This window comes from Danio rerio, chromosome 6, assembly GCF_052040795.2.
Source record: "Danio rerio strain M-AB ecotype USA chromosome 6, GRCz13ab, whole genome shotgun sequence".
Lineage (NCBI taxonomy): Eukaryota > Metazoa > Chordata > Actinopteri > Cypriniformes > Danionidae > Danio > Danio rerio.
In genome coordinates, this window is record NC_141026.1 from 46,209,937 (window position 1) to 46,233,438 (window position 23,502).

General features: G+C 36.1%; 1 protein-coding gene and 1 long non-coding RNA gene across 7 annotated transcripts in view; both read right to left on the bottom strand.

Moving 5' to 3' along the window:
- Positions 1-23,502, bottom strand: part of shq1 (SHQ1, H/ACA ribonucleoprotein assembly factor) — a 74,217-nt gene that overhangs the window by 13,172 nt on the left and 37,543 nt on the right. For 2 of the 6 annotated variants that reach the window (NM_001080600.2, XM_087255831.1), the window contains 1 exon segment: positions 12,526-12,646. In NM_001080600.2, coding sequence (NP_001074069.2) covers positions 12,526-12,646 — 121 coding nt within the window. 6 annotated transcript variants of the gene reach the window in all.
- On the bottom strand, positions 18,686-22,924 carry LOC147843613 (uncharacterized). The gene is made up of 2 exons (XR_015494159.1): positions 22,421-22,924; positions 18,686-22,344 (listed from the first exon to the last, which is right to left on the bottom strand). It is a non-coding gene; the product is annotated as an uncharacterized LOC147843613 (long non-coding RNA).

Below are 23,502 nucleotides of genomic sequence, written 5' to 3' on the forward strand. Positions count from 1 at the left end.
CAGTTTATTCATGACAATTTGCTTTTGTAAAATATTATTAATATTATTAGCAGGATTATTTATTATAGGCATATTTATATTTATTTTAATAAAAACAAGTTTACATTTGTCCACCTGTCCGGTTTTGGACCATATGAGGCAAAATAATTGGATGTGTGTTTGGATACAAAATATAATGTTTTTTGACCACACTTCGATATTATTGCTCATTTATTCGTTTGCTGGAAATTAGAACAGAATTTAGAAATAGTATTGAAAGAAATCTTTCCACCTAACAAACAAATTAAATATGCAGGCTAATGGATGTCTGCGAACAACACCGTTTCCTTATCCATGAAAGTAAAGGAGTAAATTAAAGAGTGAAAGTAATGTAAAGATAAAGTAAAGAGGTTGAATGGATGAGGCTCGTTCTTTATTTTCGTGCTGCAGATGGTCTGTTTAACTGTTTTCTAACTTTTTCCACTTACAAAGTCTGCCATGTAAATAGCTCATGCGCCATGGCGCGACGCAACTGTCTCTTAAAGGGGATGAGAGACGAGTCTCTGATTGGTTTAATGCACGTTATACTTAAAGCACACCCAAAACTCCTGAAGATAATAAGCACAACCCTGTTAGACCTTGCGCCATGATGCAGAGCATATTTTTCCATCCTTAAAATAGCAAAAGTGAATTTAAACATGCCCTTAATGTGCTTTAGACTTTGTGTCTAGATCATTAAAATAGAGCTAAAATATTTTAATCTTTTTAAAACATTTTAGGTCAATATTATTAGCCACCTTAAGCAATATTTTTTTTCCGATTGTCTCTAACTTGCCTAATTAACCTAGTTAAACCCTTAAATTGCACTTTAAGCTAAATACTAGTATCTTAAAATATCAAGTAAAATATTATCTATCGTCATCATGCCAAAGAAAAAAAGAAATTAGAAATTAATTATTAAAACTATTATGTTTAGAAAGATGTCGAAAAAACTCTTTTTTCAGTAAAACAGAAAAAAATATATACATAGGGGCTAATAATTCAGGTGGGCAAATTCTTTTTACATTTTAAAGTATACTCAGAAATTAACTCATTTATATGTGATCATATACAAATGTTTGATAAAAAAGTAGAAATTTAAAACAAGTTAATAAAATATTCTAAAACTAATTTTAACAAAAATAAAACAATATCACTAAATACTGCCCTTAAATAAACCATAAAAAATAATATTAATGTAAACAATGTATTTTGTGACACGATGAAAAAAAAACAATATAGTATAATATGAAAGGCGTTTCATTTTGTCCATATGATAGACATTGTCATATTGCACAGCCCTAGAGCTGCACACATTTCGGTCAAACCCTTACCACAGAGTCTCAGCTCAGATTGACTGTACAAGCCAAAGTGTTCAAATGCCGCTAAACCACATACTGAGACTGAATATGATCCACTTATCTGTGTGAGCTCTAAAAGACTAGGATCACTTTCCTCACACCAGCGGGACATTTCAACCCCCCCCCCCCTCCTTCTCTCTCTCTCTCTCTCTCTCTCTCTCTCAAACAAGACTGTGGCTATGCCCTACAGAGAAAGGAGATTGTATACAGTTTGTTCCCAAAAACATTTCTGCCATGCAGCTCAAATGAACAACAATGCAAGATTTTAGTTTAAATGTTTTAGTAAAACCTATACCATCATGGGTCAGATGCACAAACACAGCCACCATGTTGCTCTGAGCCAATACTCTTAAGAGCAACTAAAGTGCTAGCCAAGTGGTAATTAGTCTAGCTCTTCTGATTCAAATTAAAGCGACCCCTCTCTATTGTAAAACGGACCAAGACTAATCTAAGAGCCTTATGCAACTGGTCTCACAACTTAAAGCTGTACATGCAATAACAAAAGATTCATACTTAAAGAAAGTTTATAGAAGATTATATCCTTATTGGAATCAAATATCTCAATAAAAATGATTTACATTTGACATTGGTTTAATTGTAAACAAATAAATCAACAGAATACAACATGCTCTATAATGAATGCCATGCATAGACTGCGACACAAAACAATATATTTAAAAAAAGAAAGCTGTATTAACTGCATCACCAGACCCGATATTAAATAAGAAATATCAAATCTAAAGTATTTCAGTAAATTTCATTCAAACTCGGTTACTGAAACCACTGTTTGTTAAAACCACCATTGTTTTTTTCCAAACGATGTTTAACAGAGCAAGGAAATTTTCACAGTATGTCTGATAATATTTTTTTCGTCTGAAGAAAGTCTCATTTTATTTCTGTCAGAGTAAATACAACAGATTCGATTGCAGGTGAAACTAATTTATTTTTCTCAAAAAAAAAAAAAAAAACACAAATGTATCCTCAAAAGGTTAAACAACAAGTTTGGGAAAACAAAACACCCGGACAAGGAAGCACATGGTCGGCTGTCAAAACAAAACCGTGTGCTCACAACACACAATGACAACACAAACAAGTAATTCAATCCATGCTCGTAACAATTTCAGCTAGAATAAAAGCAGTTTTTAATTCTTAAAAAAAAAATTTAAGGTCAATATTATTAGCCCGTTTAAGGTATATTTTTACGATAGTCTACAGAACAAACCATCCATCGTTATACAATAACTTGCCTAATTACCCTATCCTGCTAGTTACCCTAATTAACCTATTTAAGCCTTTAAATGTCACTTTAAGCTGTATAGAAGTGTCTAGAAGAATATCTAGTTAATATTATGTACTGTCATCATGACAAGGATATTATAAATCAGTTATAAGAAATGTGTTATTAAAACTGTTATGTTTAGAAATGTGTTGAAGAAATCTTCCCTCTGTTAAATTAAAATTGGTAAAAAAAAAAAAAAAAAAATCAACAGGAGGGCTGATAATTCAGCGGGGCTAAGAATTCTGACTTCAACTGTACGTCATACCAATGTAACTAATAATTATTTTTTTACAAACAAAATGCAGCTTTTTCAAACTTATTTCCCGAAACCACCAAAAGCTGGACAGTACGATTAGTAGTAAACTCATTGAATCGGATGGCAAGCTAGAAAAATGCCAGAGTGGGCAAAAACAGAAAAGGTCACAATCAAACTCACGGTCCTCCAAACTGAAGTGACAGCAATCCTTAATAACCTAAACAGTGCCATTAACCCGCGCACATACCAAACTGAGACATTTTAAGCCTGATTTCCCCTTAACGCTAGAGGGGGATTTCACAATTCACTTAGCTACTTGAAGCAAGAAGTGAAAACACAGTTTCCCACACCTCTTTACTCGGTCATGATTTAACACTTACTGACAACAGTAACGTCCACTCTGGGTCAACTGGCCACAAAGCTTTGCAAAACCCCTGACCCATGTGGCCCCTGGAGGCCTCCCAACCCTCCAGCCAGGGGCTCGAGTCCCAGGAGAAAAACACTTGGCTGAGCATCAGTACTCTGACAATGTGTCGTTTCTCAATGTCAGAGAAAGCAACTTTCTCATTCTGTCAAAAGATAAATCCTTAAGCTCACCTTTAGCAGGCTGCCATGGTTGCTGATCGGAATCCAACTGACCCAATTAAGGAGTTTGAACACAAAGGGAAACCGAAAAGCAAAGCTCTGTAAGACAGCAGCTCCATTGCACTTAGCGAAACACGGTAAGTTACACCTTATCTAATCTGTTTTCTGAACTGGCCGAAGAGTTGACTCACTAAAGTAAATGCTGGATAGGAGGGGGAAGAAAAGATAAGAAAATCCCAGTGGTCTCAGAGCTTGGCACATATTGAAATGTGTAGCAGATGCTCATCAGTTCTGAATGCAATTGATTGCAGAGTATAAGGTCATCGTTTTTAAACAAACAGCATCTGTAGATAGAGTATGAAAGTTTTTGCAAGCTTAGCTTATGTCTTTAGGTAAGCCCTTTGTGGTTAAGAGGTTGTTTTTTTGTACAGATTAGATGTTTTTACCTTCTGTAGAGCTTTATATCGGATCATTGTTAGAGCAAAAGGTCTTTCTGTAGTGGTTAAGTGCGCTGACATATAGCAACATGGTGCTAACGGCAACCCGATAGATGCATGAATTGACAGAACGTTGTATAGACAAATTAATGTATGTATGGATGGATGAAATGATGGAAAGAAAAATGGATGGAAGAAATGACAGGATGCATGGATATAAGGACAGATGATAAATGGATTTATGAATGATTGAACGATAAGAATAATGGTAGGATGGATAGATGGAAAAATCAACAGACTGATGGATAGACAAATAAATGTATGGATGAATGAAATGATGGAGGGAAGAAAAAGAAGAAATAAGAATGGATGGATAAAATGACAGAGTGAACACAATATGGATTTCTAAATGATGGATCAATGAGAATGATGGTAGGAAGGATAGATGGATGAATTAAAATTGTTGTATAGACAAATAAATGGATGGATGGATGAAATGACGGAAAGAAAAATAGATGGAAATGAGAAAGTGAATGATGTATAGATTTATAAATAATGGACTGATGAGAATGATGGTAGGATCTATAAATAGATGAATTGACAGAAAGGTGGATAGACAAATAAATATATGGATGGATGAGATTATGGAAGGAAAAATGAAAGGAAGATATGACAAGATGAATGGATGAAATGAAAGAATGACGGTTGGTTGGATAAAGGGATGGATAGGTGAGATGATGGAAGGATAAATTGATGGAAGAAAGGACAGGATGGATGGATGAACTGAAAAAAACGGGGGATGGGTAAAAAATCCATGCATGCATAAAAAATAGAGAATTAATGGTCAATGGGTGGATGAAATGACAGAACTCTGGATGGATTTTTTTAGAAGGCCTACCTATAAAATAATAAAATATTTTCAACATATCCTGTTTTACTCTCATACACAGTTTTTCATACAATGTCAAACAATTAAAGAAACTAAAATCAACTTCCTATATTCCTTAGTCTGCTTAAACTTCAGATTTTTTGATAAAACTATTTTATGGTGCATTTTTGTCCTTTGTAATGCTTGACAGTCTTTTAAATCAGTGATCCCCAACCCCTGGAGAGCAGAACAGTACCAGTCCGTGGATTAATTAGTACCGGGCCACACAAAAAATCATTAATTATTTCAGTTTTTTATTTTCTGAGTCTGAATGACCATATATAAGTCTTTAAATGACCATATTCTCTCTGTTACATCTCGATTACTTGAAAGAAAAAAAATTTAACCCACAAGCAAAATAAGTAATAATGTTTCTTTGCGAAAGGGAAAAGGACAGCCCAGTGAAGGACCCACAAACTGCCAAGGAATAGATCCTCAACATGTCAACAAATCAGGTGAAGCCAGCATGTCTGTGTGTGTAAGAAGATGATCAACTTAAGATCACAAAAGACAGTTTCTGTTCACATATCATGTCTTTTCCATGAGCAAGTTTCTTATTTCCAATGGAAGCCGTGAGCGCACTGTGAGTCACATGAAAAGAACTGATCGATAAACTTCATATTTTGTTTGGAGAATACACATTTGTGTAGACTAATTGTCTCAGACAAGCACTGCAATGCTTTTTATTTTTCATGAATAAAACTTGTTGGGGACCAACTTGTCTTAAATGAAAATGAAATGCATGTGAAGAATCTTCAAAAGCACATTTCAGTGTTTCGATAAAACATTCGGAAAACCCTAAGCATGAGTAAATCATTGCAGAATATCATTTTAATAAATAAAGTAGGTCATATGGGTTCAGATAAAGAAAATTTGGAAACCTCTGCAATAGCAGATGGATACAGCCCAAGTTTCCTGAAACTCCTCTGCCCATATAAAAGAACTGAGTAATGGTGCTTGTTGTCAGGCAAGCTGCCATCAGAATGATAGATAGTGAATTCATGAAGCAGTGTCAGTCAAACAGCCAGAAAGAGGAGTGTCCAACTCAATCCACTTTGTTTGTTGTTGATCGGAGGGTCCGCACAGATTTAAATCACACTTGAAGTCTTTAAGATGCCATAAATTTGAGCAAGACACACCAGCAGCCGGGAGGACTTGAAGAGTGAAGAAGCTGGTTGGATTGAAGAGAGACACTATCAATCATCCCTCAGGGGCAGCGTTTATTAATCCCACCATTTATCACTAGCAGCTGATCGTGTCTGACTGCCGATAAGAGATTCGAGGAGGAACTGCTGCCACAGACGAGAGTGGATAACATCTATAATCCAGAGATCTCATAAAGGCTACGATCACACAGTCAGAGGTGGATTCAGAAACACTTGCGCCATATATTTCACACCAAGAACCTCTAGGAACAGGACCTTAAGGAACAATTTGACCTTAAGTGAAAATAACATAAGAATCTGAATTAAAGAACTTCAAGTAATTGTAATTTTTACCTAGATAAAGCTAATTTGTTTTAAGACAAGCTTTGCATGCTTTTTAGAGATTTATACAAATAGAACAAAAGTAGCACAAGCATACAGAATGGAAGAGCAAACATACAAAACAAGAGTAAAAACAGACAGAACAATCTACAAGATGATAAAGAATATTTTTAAATATGGACAGAGAGAATGTTAAACACAACTAGAAGCAATAAACAGAATGACACAAATAAAGAAGTATTTAAATGCAGAACGGCAGATAGGGCTGGGCATTTATTTAAAAAGCAATCAAAATTGACATTCAGAACCTATAATCAATCTATTTTATTCCAGGTGGTTTTTATTTGATTACTTTCCCTACCGCGTGTTGAGTCACAAGACCCTGCATTGGTTTATTGCAGCCACATCTGATCTCTGGTTAAGTAGGACGATGAACCCTTTCTTGAGCCTTACTTTGCACTACATTGACAATAATTGGAAGCTGCACCAGAGATGCCTTGAGACGACTTATTTTCCATTACTTTAAAATGATTACTTACATTAAACATTTGTTTACAGAACATAAAAAAAATGCACTGTTTAAAATATTATTTACAGAATATGCAAGAGTCATTTTATTTAGAAGAGATACTGCTTATTTTCACTTTTAATATGAAAAACATTGAAAATAATTTATTTTGTTTCCAAATGCAAGTTATTTATTTATTTTTTGACTGTTAGTTTTAGGCAATGTGTGTTTTATTATTAGTTGTTCAACTTTTGATGTTCAATAAATAATCATAGCAGATAATGTATGTTTCCTTCAATTATTTTAAAATCAATTAATGCACCCTTCATGCAAAAACTCAAAAAGACTCATAATATGTGCGCATATTTACTGTACAAAACCTGTCAGTGAACTATGAGGGCAAAAAAAAACCAAAAAAAAAAAACATTATTCGCAATCGGGTTAAAATGTTCAATTAATCAAGATTTTGATTTTAGGCCAAATCACCCAGCCCTTACAACAGAGCAATACAACCCTGGAGAGAATAATAAATAGAACAATAGAGAAAAAAGGATGGAGCAATGAAGCGCAGTGTTGGGTTTACTTGATTACAAAGTAACTAGCTACTGTAATTAAGTCATTTATTCACAGATAAAGTATTTTTAATTAGTTAAAATGTATTTAAAATATTTAAAAATTAAAAATTAAAGTGTATTTACTATAATTACTGTAAACAGCAACAGAAACACCATAAATCAACAAATTATTTCTATATATATATTTTTTGATAAACAAACGTATTTTGCTGAAATTCGTCTTTCGTCTGAAATTTGTCTGAAAATTCCACATGCTTTAACAATCAATTATAATATAGGCTGTGTATGAAATGTGGGGTCATTACTTTGAGTACATTGTGATGTTTATCTTCATTCATTCATTTTCTTTTCAGCTTAGTCCCTTTATTTATCTGAATTCACCACAGTGGAATGAACCACCAACTTATCCAGCATATGTTTTACGCAGCGGATGCCCTTCCAGCTGCAACCCATCACTGGGAAACATCCATACACACTCATTCACACACACACACACACACACTACGGACAATGTAGCTGGCCCAATTCACTTATAGCACATGTCTTTGCACTGTGGGGGAAACTGGAACAACCAACGGAAACCCACGCCAACATGGGGAGAACATGCAAACTCAACAGAGAAAAGCCAACTGACCCAGCCGGGGCTCAAACCAGTCACTTTCTTGCTGTGAGACGATTGTGCTACCATCTGCGCCACCATGCTGCCCGATGTTTAACTTTTCTTAATTATTTCTTAAATACAGTAAAAAGGCCCTGTTTGCCTTCAATTTTTAAAAGTAAGTTTTTCAATTGTCTATGCAGTGGGATTTTTGGGAAATTAAGTCAAGTACTTACATGACTTTTTAGAAAAACATCATTTAATTTCACTGATGTAATTGGCAATTAATTACTTTTTGAATGAATTAACCCAACACTGACTGAGAGTGATAGACAGAACAATCAAGAAAATGAGAAAATTAGAATGACAGGGCTTTGGAGACATGAAACAGCAGATGGATGGATGGAAAGACGGATGAATATAACAGCATAATAAAAAGATGAAAGTACAAATGAAATCAAAACTAACCACATGATTTTATTAGCTCACATTGCTAGTTTTGTGGTGAACAATTCGTCTGTGCAAGTCATTAAGAAAAAAAAAAGGTCTGTCCTATAATCTCAAATTAAAATCTGAAAATGCACATCTCAGATTACATCTGTGTGAGGAATTGGCCCCTCCAACTGTCAGTTTTGACAGCAAACAGAAATGGTGAGAAGGAGGTGTCTGTTAGGTTGTAATGACTCTCCCTAAACCCTTCTCCTGATCTTTCAGCATGAAGTGCCTACTTTACTACATCCAATCAGCTCGCAGTTGAAAAAACAAGTCACACCCACTTTTCTCATTCAATATTTCATTTCTCTAGGAACCGTGCACATCACAATATGAAAAAATAAATAAAATAAATAAAAAACGTTGCAGCTTCCAGTTCGTGCAGACTTTAATGTAAATATAGAATGACATAGATGGAAAATACTGGACTTATAAACTGTATGATAGACAGTATGACGGAATGAAGAAAAAAAAGAACAACAGATAGACAGATGGATGTGTGAAATGCCATGTGAAAAAGAAAAAAAAAATCTGAATTCTTCTTTTGCACTCCAAAATGTTGCAGTTTAACACTAAACTGACAACCGCACTTGTGAATGCAGCCAAAGATAACCCGCTCTGATAACTGGACTGGGGCGTCCTTCTGGGAGGATTTTTTGGGAAAGAGAATTGTTTAAATAATCTGACAGAGGATATGTCAGATGTTGAAAACGCTGTCACAACAAACCTACAATGATAACAGGGAGTTGTCTACACAAACCAGAGCAGTGGGGATTTGATCAAACGCTCCAGCACTTAAAAGGAGGAGCGAGTCTCCTGCAGTCACTTCCCATGACAAGAGCGGCTTTGTCTCTACTCAAAAGGAAAGTTTCGGCGCTGCTTCAAGACGACTAAAGATACTCTAAAAGCATGCAAACTGGAAATCAATTTTCAGCATGATGTTGAGAGATGTCAAATGCCTCAAGGCAAGTATGACTAAGATACATCAGTGGCACTAGAGTGCTGTCGTTTATCCTGCCCTTTTTTCAGCAGCTCTCCGGTCTGGCTTTCTTTTGTTCTGCTCAATGAAGTGCATTGAGGAACACAGGTATTCAATCGCTGATCATTGCTACTGATGTCTCAGATAATGTATTTGGTGATTGACGGAGGACTATGCTTAGAAGTCATTATTTTTAAAAGAAATAATATGCTAATTTTATTTCAAGGGGGAGGGAATGAAGATACGACAATCCATTATCAAATTTGCCCTTCATAACCCGAAGGCCTAGAAAGCATGACTGAATTTTTCAATGGAACTGTGCAGCTTTTCTGTGGATTGCGGACAAAGAGTCTCTGTATAAAAAGCCAATTTCTCCTTTATTTTCCTCCCTTTGTGTCATTGGAAAAAAAAAACAGGCTGGTTTAAACTCTGCTATTTTACACATTCATTATTAATTAGCTGTCAAGGCCACATTCTTGCCAGAAAATCTACGCTTTGGCAAAACACAGGGACGAAAAATTACGGTGTAATCCCCGCAGGATGCTTTTCACGTCTGGGCACTGGGCCTACGACTTCAGATGCACATTTTCAGCTGGACTTTTTATAGACAAACGCACCATTTTAAGCTGCACACCAGCCTGGGAAGTAGATCTCATTACTGAATTATGCACCGGCTGTAGTTCCCATTTCAAACATGGAAGTGATTTTAAAAAAAATACTATAAAAATGAAGAAATCATGATTGCAATACCATTCATAGTGATTCAAGTTCAAGTGTTTAACTAGCGGAGATGGAACCACAACAACAACAACAACAAAAAGATGAAATAAAACGTAATTATTTGTGTTAATTGTGTTATGCTGTCTACTACTGCTTATTGGTTTAAGGTACTCTGTTTTACTTCATGCGTTACAAGGTCAATCCATGCCAAAGCTGACAAAATTACGTCTGGACAATGTCACAACCCCAAAGAAAGAATCAACAGAGAAATGTTTTGCTCAGATAAAATAATGCTTTCTTTTGGAACCATTGTGATTTTACTTTAATTAGTGCAAGTCAAAATAAGAATGTTTTCCTTCATTTCTCATTACCATAATGCAACTAATACATTAAAATAATTATTAAGTACAATACCTAATTGCACATTTATTGTTTAGAATATTTATTGTGTGATTGTATTTTGCCTATAGCAGCGTTTTACACACCATGACAGTATTTGTTGTACTACTTTTAATATGTGACCCTGAACCACAAAATCCGTCATAAGGAGGGATGTCCAGATCCAATCACGTGATCAGAAATCAGACCCAATCACGTGGTTTTAGACTCAATTGGAATTGGATGTTACATCCCGAATCAGGACTCGAACATATATGTTATTTTTAACACATCTATAGTTATGCGGTGGCACAGAGTTAGACCTCTTTCTTTACATTACTTTTTACATTCCCAAGTTCTGCTAGTTGACGCATGTGCTTAATTTTTCTTGCCAGTCTTAAGCCAATTGTAATAGTTTGCATTCTCCTTGAAAAGCTCAGGCGATGAGAGTGAGCGCTTCTACTTGGCCCCACCCTGATCCTTTCTTGACTTCACACAGAAACAGTAACGTGTGCGGCATGACATGACTTTGTTGCAGAGACACTATCAGTTAGATGCTGGCAAAGAAGAAAACTGAAGCAGCTTGAAGCACAAAACGTGAGTATGTCTGCGGTCTGGAGGTATTATAAAGTTAAGTTGGGTAATTTAAGTTGAAGTGGTGTTTGTTTTTATATTAATTTTTTATATATATATATATATTTACTGTTGTAAGAGGCAACGCGGTGGCACAGCAGATAGTGCTGTCGCCTCACAGCAAGAAGGTTGCTGGTTTAAGCCTCAGCTAGGTCAGCTGGCATTTCTGTGTGGAGTTTGCATGTTCTCCTGCGTTCATGTGGGTTTCCTCCGGGCGCGCCGGTTTCTCCCACAAGTACAAAGACATGCGGTACAAGTAAACTGGATAAGCTAAATTGCCCGTAGTGTATGTGTGTGAATGAGAGTGTTTTCTAAAGTCCAAAAAGTGAAGAATTGATGTTATTTATTCCGTGATTGTTCAAGCTACCTCACAGAAGTGCTCTGTTTGTTAACAGAGTTGTTGAATGTTAAAATAAGGTGAATTAAATAAAAAAAAATAAACATCCTGGATCTGTTTCTTCGCTCTTCTTTATTCTTTTTGATGTATTATATCGGATCAGGTTTAGGAATCGGTAGATACACAAAATCAAATGGCTCAGACTCTGACTCGAGGGCAAAAAAAACCTTATTGGGACATTCAATAAAAAATTGGGATTTTAAAATCACCTGACAGCTGAATAAATCAGAATTCCATTAACATCTTTGCCAGGATAAGACAATATTTGGCAGAAAAACAATTATTCCAAAACCGGGAATCTGAGGCTTAAAGAAAACCATCTAAGCCTAAAAAATGAAGTAAAATACTGTAAAAATCTCCTTTAAAGTTTTCCAAAGAACTTAAGTAAAAATTGAGTTTGGATATGTTCACAGAAAAAAATTTAGAAAATACCTCCATGGAACATGACCTTTCGGCACAAAAGGCAAATTCATTCATTCATCATTTTAACTCACACAATGTATTTGGTCAAAAAAAAAATCATTTAACATGAGCATGCATTAGATTAAACTGAAAATTGAATGAATATGTGCTTAACTATAATGCAAGTGTATGTCTTTCTTTTTAAATGTTTATTTGTGCAAAATATAATATCATATTTTCCCCTTTTGAGTGTGATGTAAAATGCACATAATTGTATGTATGCGCATATGAATATTTAACATATTCTCTTAACAAGAAGCCTTACTCCTTGTAAAACTGTAATACTCATCTCTTGTGGCTTATTGCTTTAATGAACTTGAGTTTTAAAGCTCAGCAGGGACTCATGAACTGTATGATTAGCAGAAAATCAGAACAGGACCAGTTACATTAAGGTTGGCAGAATAATGAGACAGTGTGCTGTATAGAACATACTTAACCCTCTGGATCCAGATGCAGTAGTCTGTGATGTAGAGGTCATTGAGGATATAGGCCGGATCATTCTCTCGGAAGATCTTATGAATGGCCAGCAGACATTTCAGGATGCATGCCTTCCCTGTGACAAAAAATGTGTAATAAATTTTAGTTTTAATTTCATATAAATGTTCAGTGTTGAATTTAAATTGTTTCACATTAATGAAATTTCACAATTACAAATAGTTAATTCAATTATTGCCTCTAGATCCTTTCTGATATAATCTGTATTGTATAAAGTGTTATATAAAGAAAGGCGATTGACTTGGAGAAAAATTTTTTTTATATGTATATATTCCAATTTTATGTACAAAAAAAGTCCAAAAATGCATGACACTTCAAAACTAATATAAAAAGACAATAACAATATTAAATCCACAAGAACCAAGTGGTTTCATCCAAGTCTGAGGATGTATAACCATTTTAGAATTTCAACAGATTTTTTTAGGCTTTTGCACACATATAACATACAACATTCAGTTTTGGGCAATAAAGCTCAACCATGCTTGCTTGACAAGAGAGTCAATGAGAGACATTCTTGCATGTGTTGGAAATATGAAAAACCCAGTCTAGGAGTCTCATTACAAGCAGAATTCTTTATTGAGACATGTTGGTTGTTCTGCAGTCAAACAGCATCTTCAAGAAGTCCACAGTCAAAGAAGTTACAGTCTAACAACAGTCTGCAAGTCTATCGAGTCTAATTTAGACAGAGTCGTCCTATGTGTTACGTGTTATGGGAGGGGCAGCGTATAGAAAATGGGCATGAAAAGCTTTAGTTGAAAATCTTGTCTTAGAGTCTTGAATAGATCCTGAGGTTTCACCTGCCTTTACCAGCTAGAATCACCCAGAGACTAAGGCATTAGTCATTGAGGCCCTGCCCATAGTATTTGCATCACCTTGAGATCTGCCAGTGCTTAGAAAGGCAATACTGTAAGTTTAGACAATCCCAATCCAACCCCATAAGCCGTTTCCCCTACACATCGTCACATGAAGGGGTAGGGGTGTCCCAATGGTCTTTAGCTTGAAGGCGTAGGACTAAGAGGAAGGGCTAGATAGCCCTTGAGACAGAAATTTTTCAGGACCACACTCGAAACCAAGGGGTAAGAAAAGTTCCCAGAATACACAATCTACAACGGCAACATGGATGCACATGGAAGTCAGGAGATGCACAAATCTGTATTTTTTGTCATTATTACGATTTCTTTTTTTTTTTTGAAACAAGCATATGTTTTAATACATTCATAACGCTTTTGTGTTTTACCGTCATGCTTTAAAAAAAAAACCTGCTATAATAAAAACCTAAAAATTTTCGCTATCCTTAATAATAACTCCTGTAAAGTAGTCCCACAACTATACTTACTATCATATCAACTATACTTTACTTTCATATCTGACACTCAGTGACACTCAAATACCCTGTCAGAAAAGTCTAGTGGCTGGGAATTACCTTTTTAGTGTCTGGTACAATGTTAATGTTGTTTTTGTGTGTTTACATAGATGAATATGGCCACGATATAAATGCACAGAACAATTACAATCTTATTGCCACATTTTATCGTTATGATAACATAATATTTGCTTTTGGTGATTTCCTGAAGAACCAAAAAATAAGACAACTGGATTAATTACAGCAGTCGCGATCACCAATCTCATATGAAGTAAGAGATCGTGATGACATGTGCAGGTGTTGTAGTGCTGTCCCATTTCTTAGGGATAAATTTTGTAGCCCGGGGAAGGGGAAGCAGTACAAAATGGAATTGGGATCGGGCCTTAACGTCTCTGTCACCTGTGCTGCTGGAGTTTTTAATTAAATTATATAATTAAAAACCAAAGAATATAATATAATATATATATATATATATATATATATATATATATAAATATAATTTAGAACTAGATTATATAAATGTATACTTCAACATATGTCATGCATATACTGGAGCTTCAGGATTAACCAATGAAGTCAGTTCATGTATGCAAATCAACCGTTATTGATCTTCTATCTATACTCTCTAATTATTGTTTGTGTGTCCTTAGAAGAGCTGAACTTTTATATCTTTATAGTATAAGCTCAAATGTTCGACAGGTAAGAATGACCCATCAGGTCCAAAACCTCTTAGATTTGCTTAAAAGTTTACTCATTTGTGTTCTGAAGATGAACTAAAGTCTTCTTTAAAAGGAAAGAGGTTGAGTAAATGACGACAATGTTTTAAACACTTGAATTATTCTCAGAGTACAGTGTCCTATAATTGTAAACAGTAAAATTTACAGATGCTTAGATATTAAGAGCATGAGACTGATTCCTGAAAGACCCCAGTGACAGACGATTTTCTATATTGATTCTGTGGGGTAACACTTTATTTTGATGGTTTATTTGGGTATTAGTAGATTGTTTGCTTAACATCTGTTGATACTGCTCTTTCAACAGACATTTAACTGACTATAAGAAACCTTGCATGTCAAGAACATGTTAACTTACACTAACCCTAACCCCAACCCCAACCTAACAGTCTATTTGCAATCTAATGAGAATTAGTTACCATGTATATGCAATGTAACATAAATTCAACAAATGGACCATCAAAATAAAGTATGAACCTCGCCGGTGACCTACTTACACCTGCAGCTTCTCCACGATGGACATCCAGCGTTCTCCAGCCTCCGGTGCCTAGACTGCTGCTCTGCACAAGAGGTTTGGCCAGAGAAGAAATGGTCATGCCCCGGTGTCGCTTCAGGGTTTTTTCCTTCACTTTCATCAATTGGTGAAATTTGGTTTGGCTTGTTTAGTTTGGGTCTTGTGGAGCTGCTCATCAATGGATCTGCTCTTCAGTGTTTGGACTTTCAGTAGTGCAAATTAAACCACACTAAACTGAACTGAAACATTTTCAAATTACTAAGACTACTATAATAAGCTGCCTCGACACAATCTACATTGTAAAGCGCTATAAAATAAACATGAATTGAATATTTTCCATTTTTGAATATTGTATATTTATCAATTTTTTCTGTGTGTGAATACAGCTTAGTTATTGATCAACTGTGCAACTTTTTGAATCAAATAGGGGAAATTTGTGCTGAGCAGATGCTTTTTTCAACACTTGGAAAGATGATTACATTTTCCATTCTGGCAGATGATTTCACAACACACAAAACACATGAACACCTTAAGCGCACCATGCTGCAGTGATGATATTTGTTGTCATAACACCCATCTCCCAAATAAGGTGCAAAAAATATCCCCTCAGCGCCACGCAACGGGCTCAGTTGTGAAGCGAAAGAAGGGCCGCGAGGATTCTCGAACCGCCCACAGAATAGCCTGGCAGCCGGTGGAGAAATTCCAGCCGCCTCAAAAAACAAACAGTGCACTCGCACCGAGGAAAGCCTTACACAAACATTTGGTTCCCATTTAAGCTGGAGCTCTTACCCATAGAAGCCGCTGTGGCTTCCAGCTTTAAGACATGCGAGAAAAACGCCAGGAACTTGAGCCGTATTCTGTCTTCCTGCATTCTTCCTTCCTCACTCCCTCTCTCTCACTTTCTTTCTCTGACCTCCATCCATAATTGAAGGGTTTTCTCCTTTTCTTCAGTGCTCCCTGGGAGAGTGGAGAAAAAAGTCAGCTTTGGATTCTTCTGAAGACCAGCTGTGGGCCTGCGCGGAGCCGTGTGTGCTGGGTTTAGATTGCATGTTGAGCCAGTTAATCATGTGCTGCAATCAAGCGTCTCAGGGGATGAGGTCGAGGAGAGAGAGAAAGAAGAGGAATGGGGTGATAAGGTGAAATTCGGGCCCTAGAAGTACAGATGGTGAAGGTCCACAGGGTGCCGGCAGTTTAAAAGACAATCTCACGAAGCCTGTCAAAAAACATGCCTAGGTCATATTTCATCAAAAAAATGTTGGAAGCGAAAAGAAAAAAGGCAAAAAGAAAATTAATCCCATTTTATGGCCATTTATAGTCGATTTCTTTTTTTCAAATAAACTGCCAAACATATCAGCTCAAAATGCATCTAAAATTCAAAACTTTAATTTTCCTGGTCACTGGAATATATTAACATACATCAGGGAAAACAAGTATTGAACACGTCATCTTTAATACTTTATATAAAAGGCTTTTTTGGTGATGGCAGCTTGAAGATACCTCTCATATGGAGAATGAAGCCACATGCACAGGTCAGGTGTGTTTTTTTCACAGATTTTAACAGTGTAAAAATTTGGATGGTTCTGTGGGTTTCTTCTTTAAAATAGGACCTTTAATTTGTATTTTCTATTAGATTCAAGTCAGGTGATTGGCCAGGCCATTCTACAGCTTGATTTTCATTCTATGAAAGCATTTAATAGTTTACCTGTCTGTGTTTTGGATCAATGCCTTGCTGAAATGTCCACTCTGGTTCATCTTCATCCTCCTGCTAATGTAAATGTTGGACTGAAGCAGCTAATATTAATTTACAATGGCGAAGGGCAGAGGCTCGCTAAATAAATACTGAGAGATTTCAGCTGCTGTCTTGCCTTTTGCCATTCTACACCTCCCTTTCCTTATGTGTTCAACACTTTTTCCTGCATAATTTCATTTTATTATGCGTAACTTAATTTGTAATGTAACTAGTTTAGTTTTCTTTGCATATATGGATTTCCATGGTTGTTACCAACATTTCAAGTCAACAGCATCTTTAGAAATATGTTTTCTGAGAAACGTGACTTGTTGAAGACTTATTTTCCCCACTGAGTGTGCTCTGTAAGCTGACATTTTAATCAGAATAAACAGCTACTTATAAGCGGAGAAAGAAGATTTCCATCTCTTTTGAATAAACAAAAAGTAAAGCAAACACAGTATAATTGTGTTGTCATAAGATTAATGTAAAAATGATAAAAACAAAAAGGTCCATCTTTCTTTTTTCTTTCTCTTCTTTCTCTCTCATGAAATAAGACCTGGATATATTTTTGACAACCTTGCTGAGATTCAGCATTAATCTGCAAATTTATTCACATCATACAACATGGTGACACTGTCTGTGAAAACCCGACATGAGTGAACAAAGCAACTGTCCTCCAGAAACAGCTGCAAAAATTACATTAAAGAACACTGACATCAAATTATGTCACATCAAATGGCCTACATCTATCATGGTGAATCTGGCAATGCACTTTTTAAGACTGATCACGTTGGCGTAAAGATGACAATCCCTGCCGAGCAAAACAATGAATCTCAATAAGCAGCGATGGAGCATGGCAAAAAAGCTAAACTCTGAAGGATGCGAGAGGGTTTTTAAAATTCCACGAAAATTAACTTGGTTACAAAAAATACAATATAACTTTTATATCGCTTGAAATGTGCAGTCCTCACACTGCATGTTTCATGTTTTTCTTTTTTATGTCAGATGTTTGTTCCAATTTGATAACAAATGCCTTGCAAAATGGACTTTACAGAATGTTCTGCCATGATTATCATATGAAGATAGCATACTGTATTTGTTTCATTCAAATAGCATTTTAGCGTATGATATGTGAATTTATTTTGTTATTTTATTTTTACAGTTATTTTGTCACACTTCATGCTTCTCTTGCTGTAGGCATTGCCAGTGTTTAAATCCATGAACGAATGTTTTAAAATTAAATAAAGGTTTCTCGTGCTCAGGTAAAAAGCAATGAAAGAAAAGGCATTAATAAACAAAGCACACTGTGTTGGCATGTGTCAGTCAGGGCACAGTTCATGCACAAAACTCTTCTAATGAGCCATATGATCTAACTCAAGTGTGTTAAATGAGAGACATGCAAAATATGCAGATCGACGAGGCATGCGGATTGGTATTAAGAAATGCTGATATACTTCATTAAATATAAGATTGCTTCATAGGTCTAGAGAGGGAGCTTTATATTGATCAGTTTTAGTATGTTTTTTTTTTCAGAATTAATTCATTCAGACATTATAGTGACATTAAAATAAGTAAATAAATCAATAAAACTTGGGCAGCAGGACATTGAAAAAAAAAAAACCTAAAATTGCAATAAATAATTTTTTTTATACGAAAACGCCACTATGAAGGAATTACAAAAACTTGGGTTAATCAGCAAGCTGATAATAACACAACACAATACAGTGGAAATAAAAGCAAAACTATGCGGTTAAAGCTCCCATTAAATTACAGTTTTTATTAGATTTTATTAACATCAGTACTGTTACTCTAAGATATCTATAGTATTCGATATAAATCTGATACAAGCATGTAAAGCTTGTCACTTACACCCGATTCACATGGATCGTCTGCATCAATGGTTGACAGGTGATTCATTTTGGATGATTCATTTTGTAAAGTAAAATTAAAGAAATGAAAGACAACTAAACTGAAAGTACAAACATACATACAAATAAGTAGGCCTAAAAAATAAGTAAAGCAGCTATTTAGCCTAAATGTAGAGAGATGTACAGTATTTGGTGAAGTGATAGTCCTAAGACAGTCAATAAATAAGCTTTTCCATTTACAGTTTTAATTTACATTTTCCTTGTTGATTATATTTTACCATCTCATTTTATGTCTCAATTATTGTACATAAATAATAAATGAATAATTAAATAGGCCTAAATAAATATTTTTTTAAAGAAATTACCAGCGAAACACAGAGAAACCGTCCGGCGCATGGTCTAAAGAGCTCAAGTTGTATGCTACTTCATCAAAAGCATAAAAATGAGTTAACCTACCTCAAGCTGATCACTGAAATTGTAAAAAAAATAATTTAGCCGCAGGACGTAAATTAAGATAAACAGATCAACAAATTTATTCATGTCATACTTGAATTGATTGTCAAGTATTTGATTGATTGTAACCAATCAAATGCTATTTAGTATCTGACATGCCCTGCCCATTTCACGATGCATCACATTTGATGTGCTTGTGCTTAATCACTCTCACTGGCAGACTGTTGATAAAACAAAATGCTATTGGCTGTTTTTTTTAAAGGGAAGGAGCTGCACTATGCCCCACACTCTCTTCATGTTTTGGTTGAGATCAAGTCAAACATAGAATAAAAATGCATATTTCAAATCACTTCAAGGGACCTTCAGAGACATAGTTAGCCTAAAAATAAACATTTCCTCACCATGTACTAACACTTAAGTAGTTCTAAAGATTTTGATTTTTTTGTGAGCTATCCCTTTGATACAGGCATGTCCCTGAACATCCAGACATTAAATGAGCATTTACATTTGTCCACAGTGCATCTTCTAGGCTTTTACCCATAGACTTCCTCCTTAATCTCCTTGAGGGCCCGCTGGCTTTAGCAGAATCTCTCAGAGAACGACCAGACAAGCTGCCAGAGGGCTGTTCAAATATTTACCCCTGGATAGCATTTCCATCACGGCCTTCCTCGCGCAGCATCATTAATGGGTTTGTTTTCCTACTACCTACAACTGTTTGCTTTCACTGCAGCTTAAACGAAGTGCCTCAAATTAGAGTACACACACATCAGATACACACCTCCATTCATGTTCTGCCGACAAATTAATTACCCAGGAGTCACAGAGTGACAGGGCAGCCTGCTTTCATACCGCTGTTACCATTCATTAAAGAGAAGCCGTAGCGCTTGCAGGGCTCTGATGTTTGGAAATCTACAAATTGTAGGCTTGAGTGAGATGTCACAGGCATTGTGTGAAAATATACAACAGCGAGTCGATTACAACCTAGCACCTCCATGAGAAGAGTAACAAATGGATATGATACTGTCGAGTGAAATTTAAAAACCTCTAAGGGCAGACAATTAATCAGAAATACAATTTCATCCCAATTAAGAAGCGCTCAACACTGACAGTGATTTAATAGCAGGGGATCAGTAAGTTACTGTACTGCTGGTTGCTAGCAGGCGTTTCTGCATACTTGATTGACAGATCTAAGGAATGCACTTTCATTGGTCGTTTCTGCTTATCTGTATACAGTGCACCCGGAGAGTATTCGTAGCGCTTCACTTTTCCCACATTTTTTATGTTAGAGCCTGATTCCAAAATGGATTAAATTCATTTATTTCCTCAAAATTCTACACACAATACCCCATAATGACAATGTGAAAAACATATATTTTTTAATTGTTGCAAATTTATTAAAAATAAAACACTTGAAAAATCACATGTACATAAGTATACAATGCCTTTGCTCAATACTACAATTCACAGCCTGATGCACCTTTGGCAGCAATTACAGCCGCAAGTCTTTTTGAACATGATGCCACAAGCTTGGCTCACCTGTCTTTGTGAATTTTTGCTGATTCCTCTTTGCCTTATCTCTCAAGTTCTATTGATATTATGGTGGTGTATTTTGCATCGTCCTGCTGGAAGATGAACTGTCTGAGGTCTAGAGCACTCTGAAACAGGTTTTCCATCAGGATGACTCGGCATATTGCTGCATTCATCTTTCCCTCTATTCTGACTAGTCTTCCAATTCCTGCTGCTAAAAAACATCCCCACAGCATAATGCAGCCACCACCATTCTTCACTGCAGGGATGGTATTAGCTTGGTGATGAGTGGTGCCTGGTTTTCTCCAAACGTGACGCCTGGCATTCACTCCAAATAGGTAAATTTTAGTCCAAATAGTTCATCAGACAAGAGAATTTAGTTTCTTATGTTCTAAGAGTCCTTCAGATGCCTTTTGGCAAATTCCAGGCGGGGAGTGACTTCCTTCTGGCCACTCTACCATACAGGCCTGATTGGTGGATTGCTGCACAGATTGTCCTTCTGTAAGGTTCTCCTCTCTCCACAGAAGAACGCTGGAGCTCAGACAGAGTGACCATCGGGTTATTGATCACCTCTGTGACTAAGGCCCTTCTCCCCATCACTCAGTTTAGATGGCCCGCCAGCTCTAGGAAGAATCCTGGTTTTTCCAAACATCTTCCACTTATGGATGATGGAGGCCATTGAGCTCATTGGAACTTTCAGAGCAGCAGAAATTTTTCTGTAACCTTCCCCAGCCTTGTGTCTCGATACAATCCTGTCTCGGAGGTCTACAGATAATTATTTTGTCTTCATGCTTGGTTTGTGCTTTGACATGCACTGTCAACCCTGGGACCTTATATAGACAGGTGTATGCCTTTTTAAATAATGTCCAATCAACTGAGTTTACCACAGGTGAACTCCAATTAAAGGGCACCTAGGTTACCCCTTTTTTCAGATTTAATATAAGTCTTTTGCGTCTCTAGAATGTGTATATAAAGTTTCAGATCAAAATACCCATCAGATTTTTCATTATACCTTTTACAAGATGCTGTCTTATACTGATTTCCAGCAGGGAGTGGTTTTGTCGTACTGCGCCTTTAAGCCGATTCTTTCCCGCCCACTGTTTCTACATGCCTCCTCCCTCAGCTGCGTCAGACAACACACAGACTTAAAGGAAGAAGGTCTCACGTAGCGTTTGTGAGATACTACAGTAGGAACTAACCTTTACTAATCAGTATTGTGAAGTTGCATTGATGAGTCACACACAATATCGTTACAAGGTTAACGTGCGCCCACACACACACACACACACACACACACAAACACAAACACACACAGACACACACACACACACACACACCGCAGATGATAAACCTCTAGTGTGGATATCTGTTATGCTAGTGTACAAAATAAACCTGATTTAACTTCCACAAACCGGGATTGAAGCGTCTTTTTTTATAATTGTTCTGACACGCGGCTGTGCTGATGAAGTAAAGCTGAAGTAAATTGCTGTATTTAATTACACACATACTCTGTTTTAAAACACTTTAAACATGTGAAACTTACTCTTAATCACATTTGATGATGATTGCTGATCCTAGCGAACAGAACTGACCTTTTATTCCAGGTTGCTTTGCGTATGTCTGCCTGGTCTTGTTGACATATACACGCGACTACCGGAACATGTTAATGCGCGCAGCTGTCAATCAATTCGGTGGGCGGGGGAAATCGCACACCTACGTAATGGTGCGATCGATTTGAAAACAGCTCTAATTGGCCGACCCTTTTTTTTGTAGTTAAATTGAAAAAAAAGGACTGGGTGTGTTCATATCACCCCAGTATGACGGTCTATACACTATACCAACACACAGATCTGTCCAAACAGCTTGAAAAGTAGATTTTTTTACCATAGGTGCCCTTTAAGCTCCGGAAACATCTCAAGAATGATCAGTGGAAACAGAATGTACCAGAGCTCAATTTAGAGCTTCACGACAAAGGCTGTGAATACTTATGTACATGTGATTTTTCAGTTTTTTTTATTTTTATGAATTTGCAACAATTTAAAAAATATATTTTTTCACATTGTCATTATAGGGGTATTGTGTGTAGAATTTTGAGGAAATAAATACATTTAATTAATATTGGAAAAAGGCTGTAACATAAAAAATGTGGAAAAAGTGAAGCGATATGAATACTTTCCGGATGCATTGTACAGCTGAACATAGCTTACCATTAGTAGTCACCCTGCATAGTCACATTAATATACCAAACTTTGCTGAAAATAAGACTTCTGGACAGAGTGAAGTGTGTATTTATTGCAAATGTCACACAACTGTTTTTCATTGTTAGATTTTTAGACTCACATTGAAATATCTGGACTCCTTTGCAGCTTTAATTGACTAGGGTATGACTGACATTTAGGTACTGTTTACTCTACTCCACTTTCCTTTTAAAATGGTTCTTTAAGAAATACCAGACAGGTGTATTTATTATGTTAAAGAAAAATTATATATATACAGAAAACGCATCATACAAGACAATTCAATTCATGCTCACTATGCATGAATGTATTTTGCTGGCATCCATACTCTACCGCTTGTGTAATGTACATATGACAGAGGCTTTACAAATCGGAGAAAAAAATATGCAATAGTATTCCAGATATACTTCTGAAAACCCAGCATTTAGCTGATTATTTTAAGCCCTATTCATCAGTTGTGAACGACAGCTTTCTTCTTCGATATGAAGG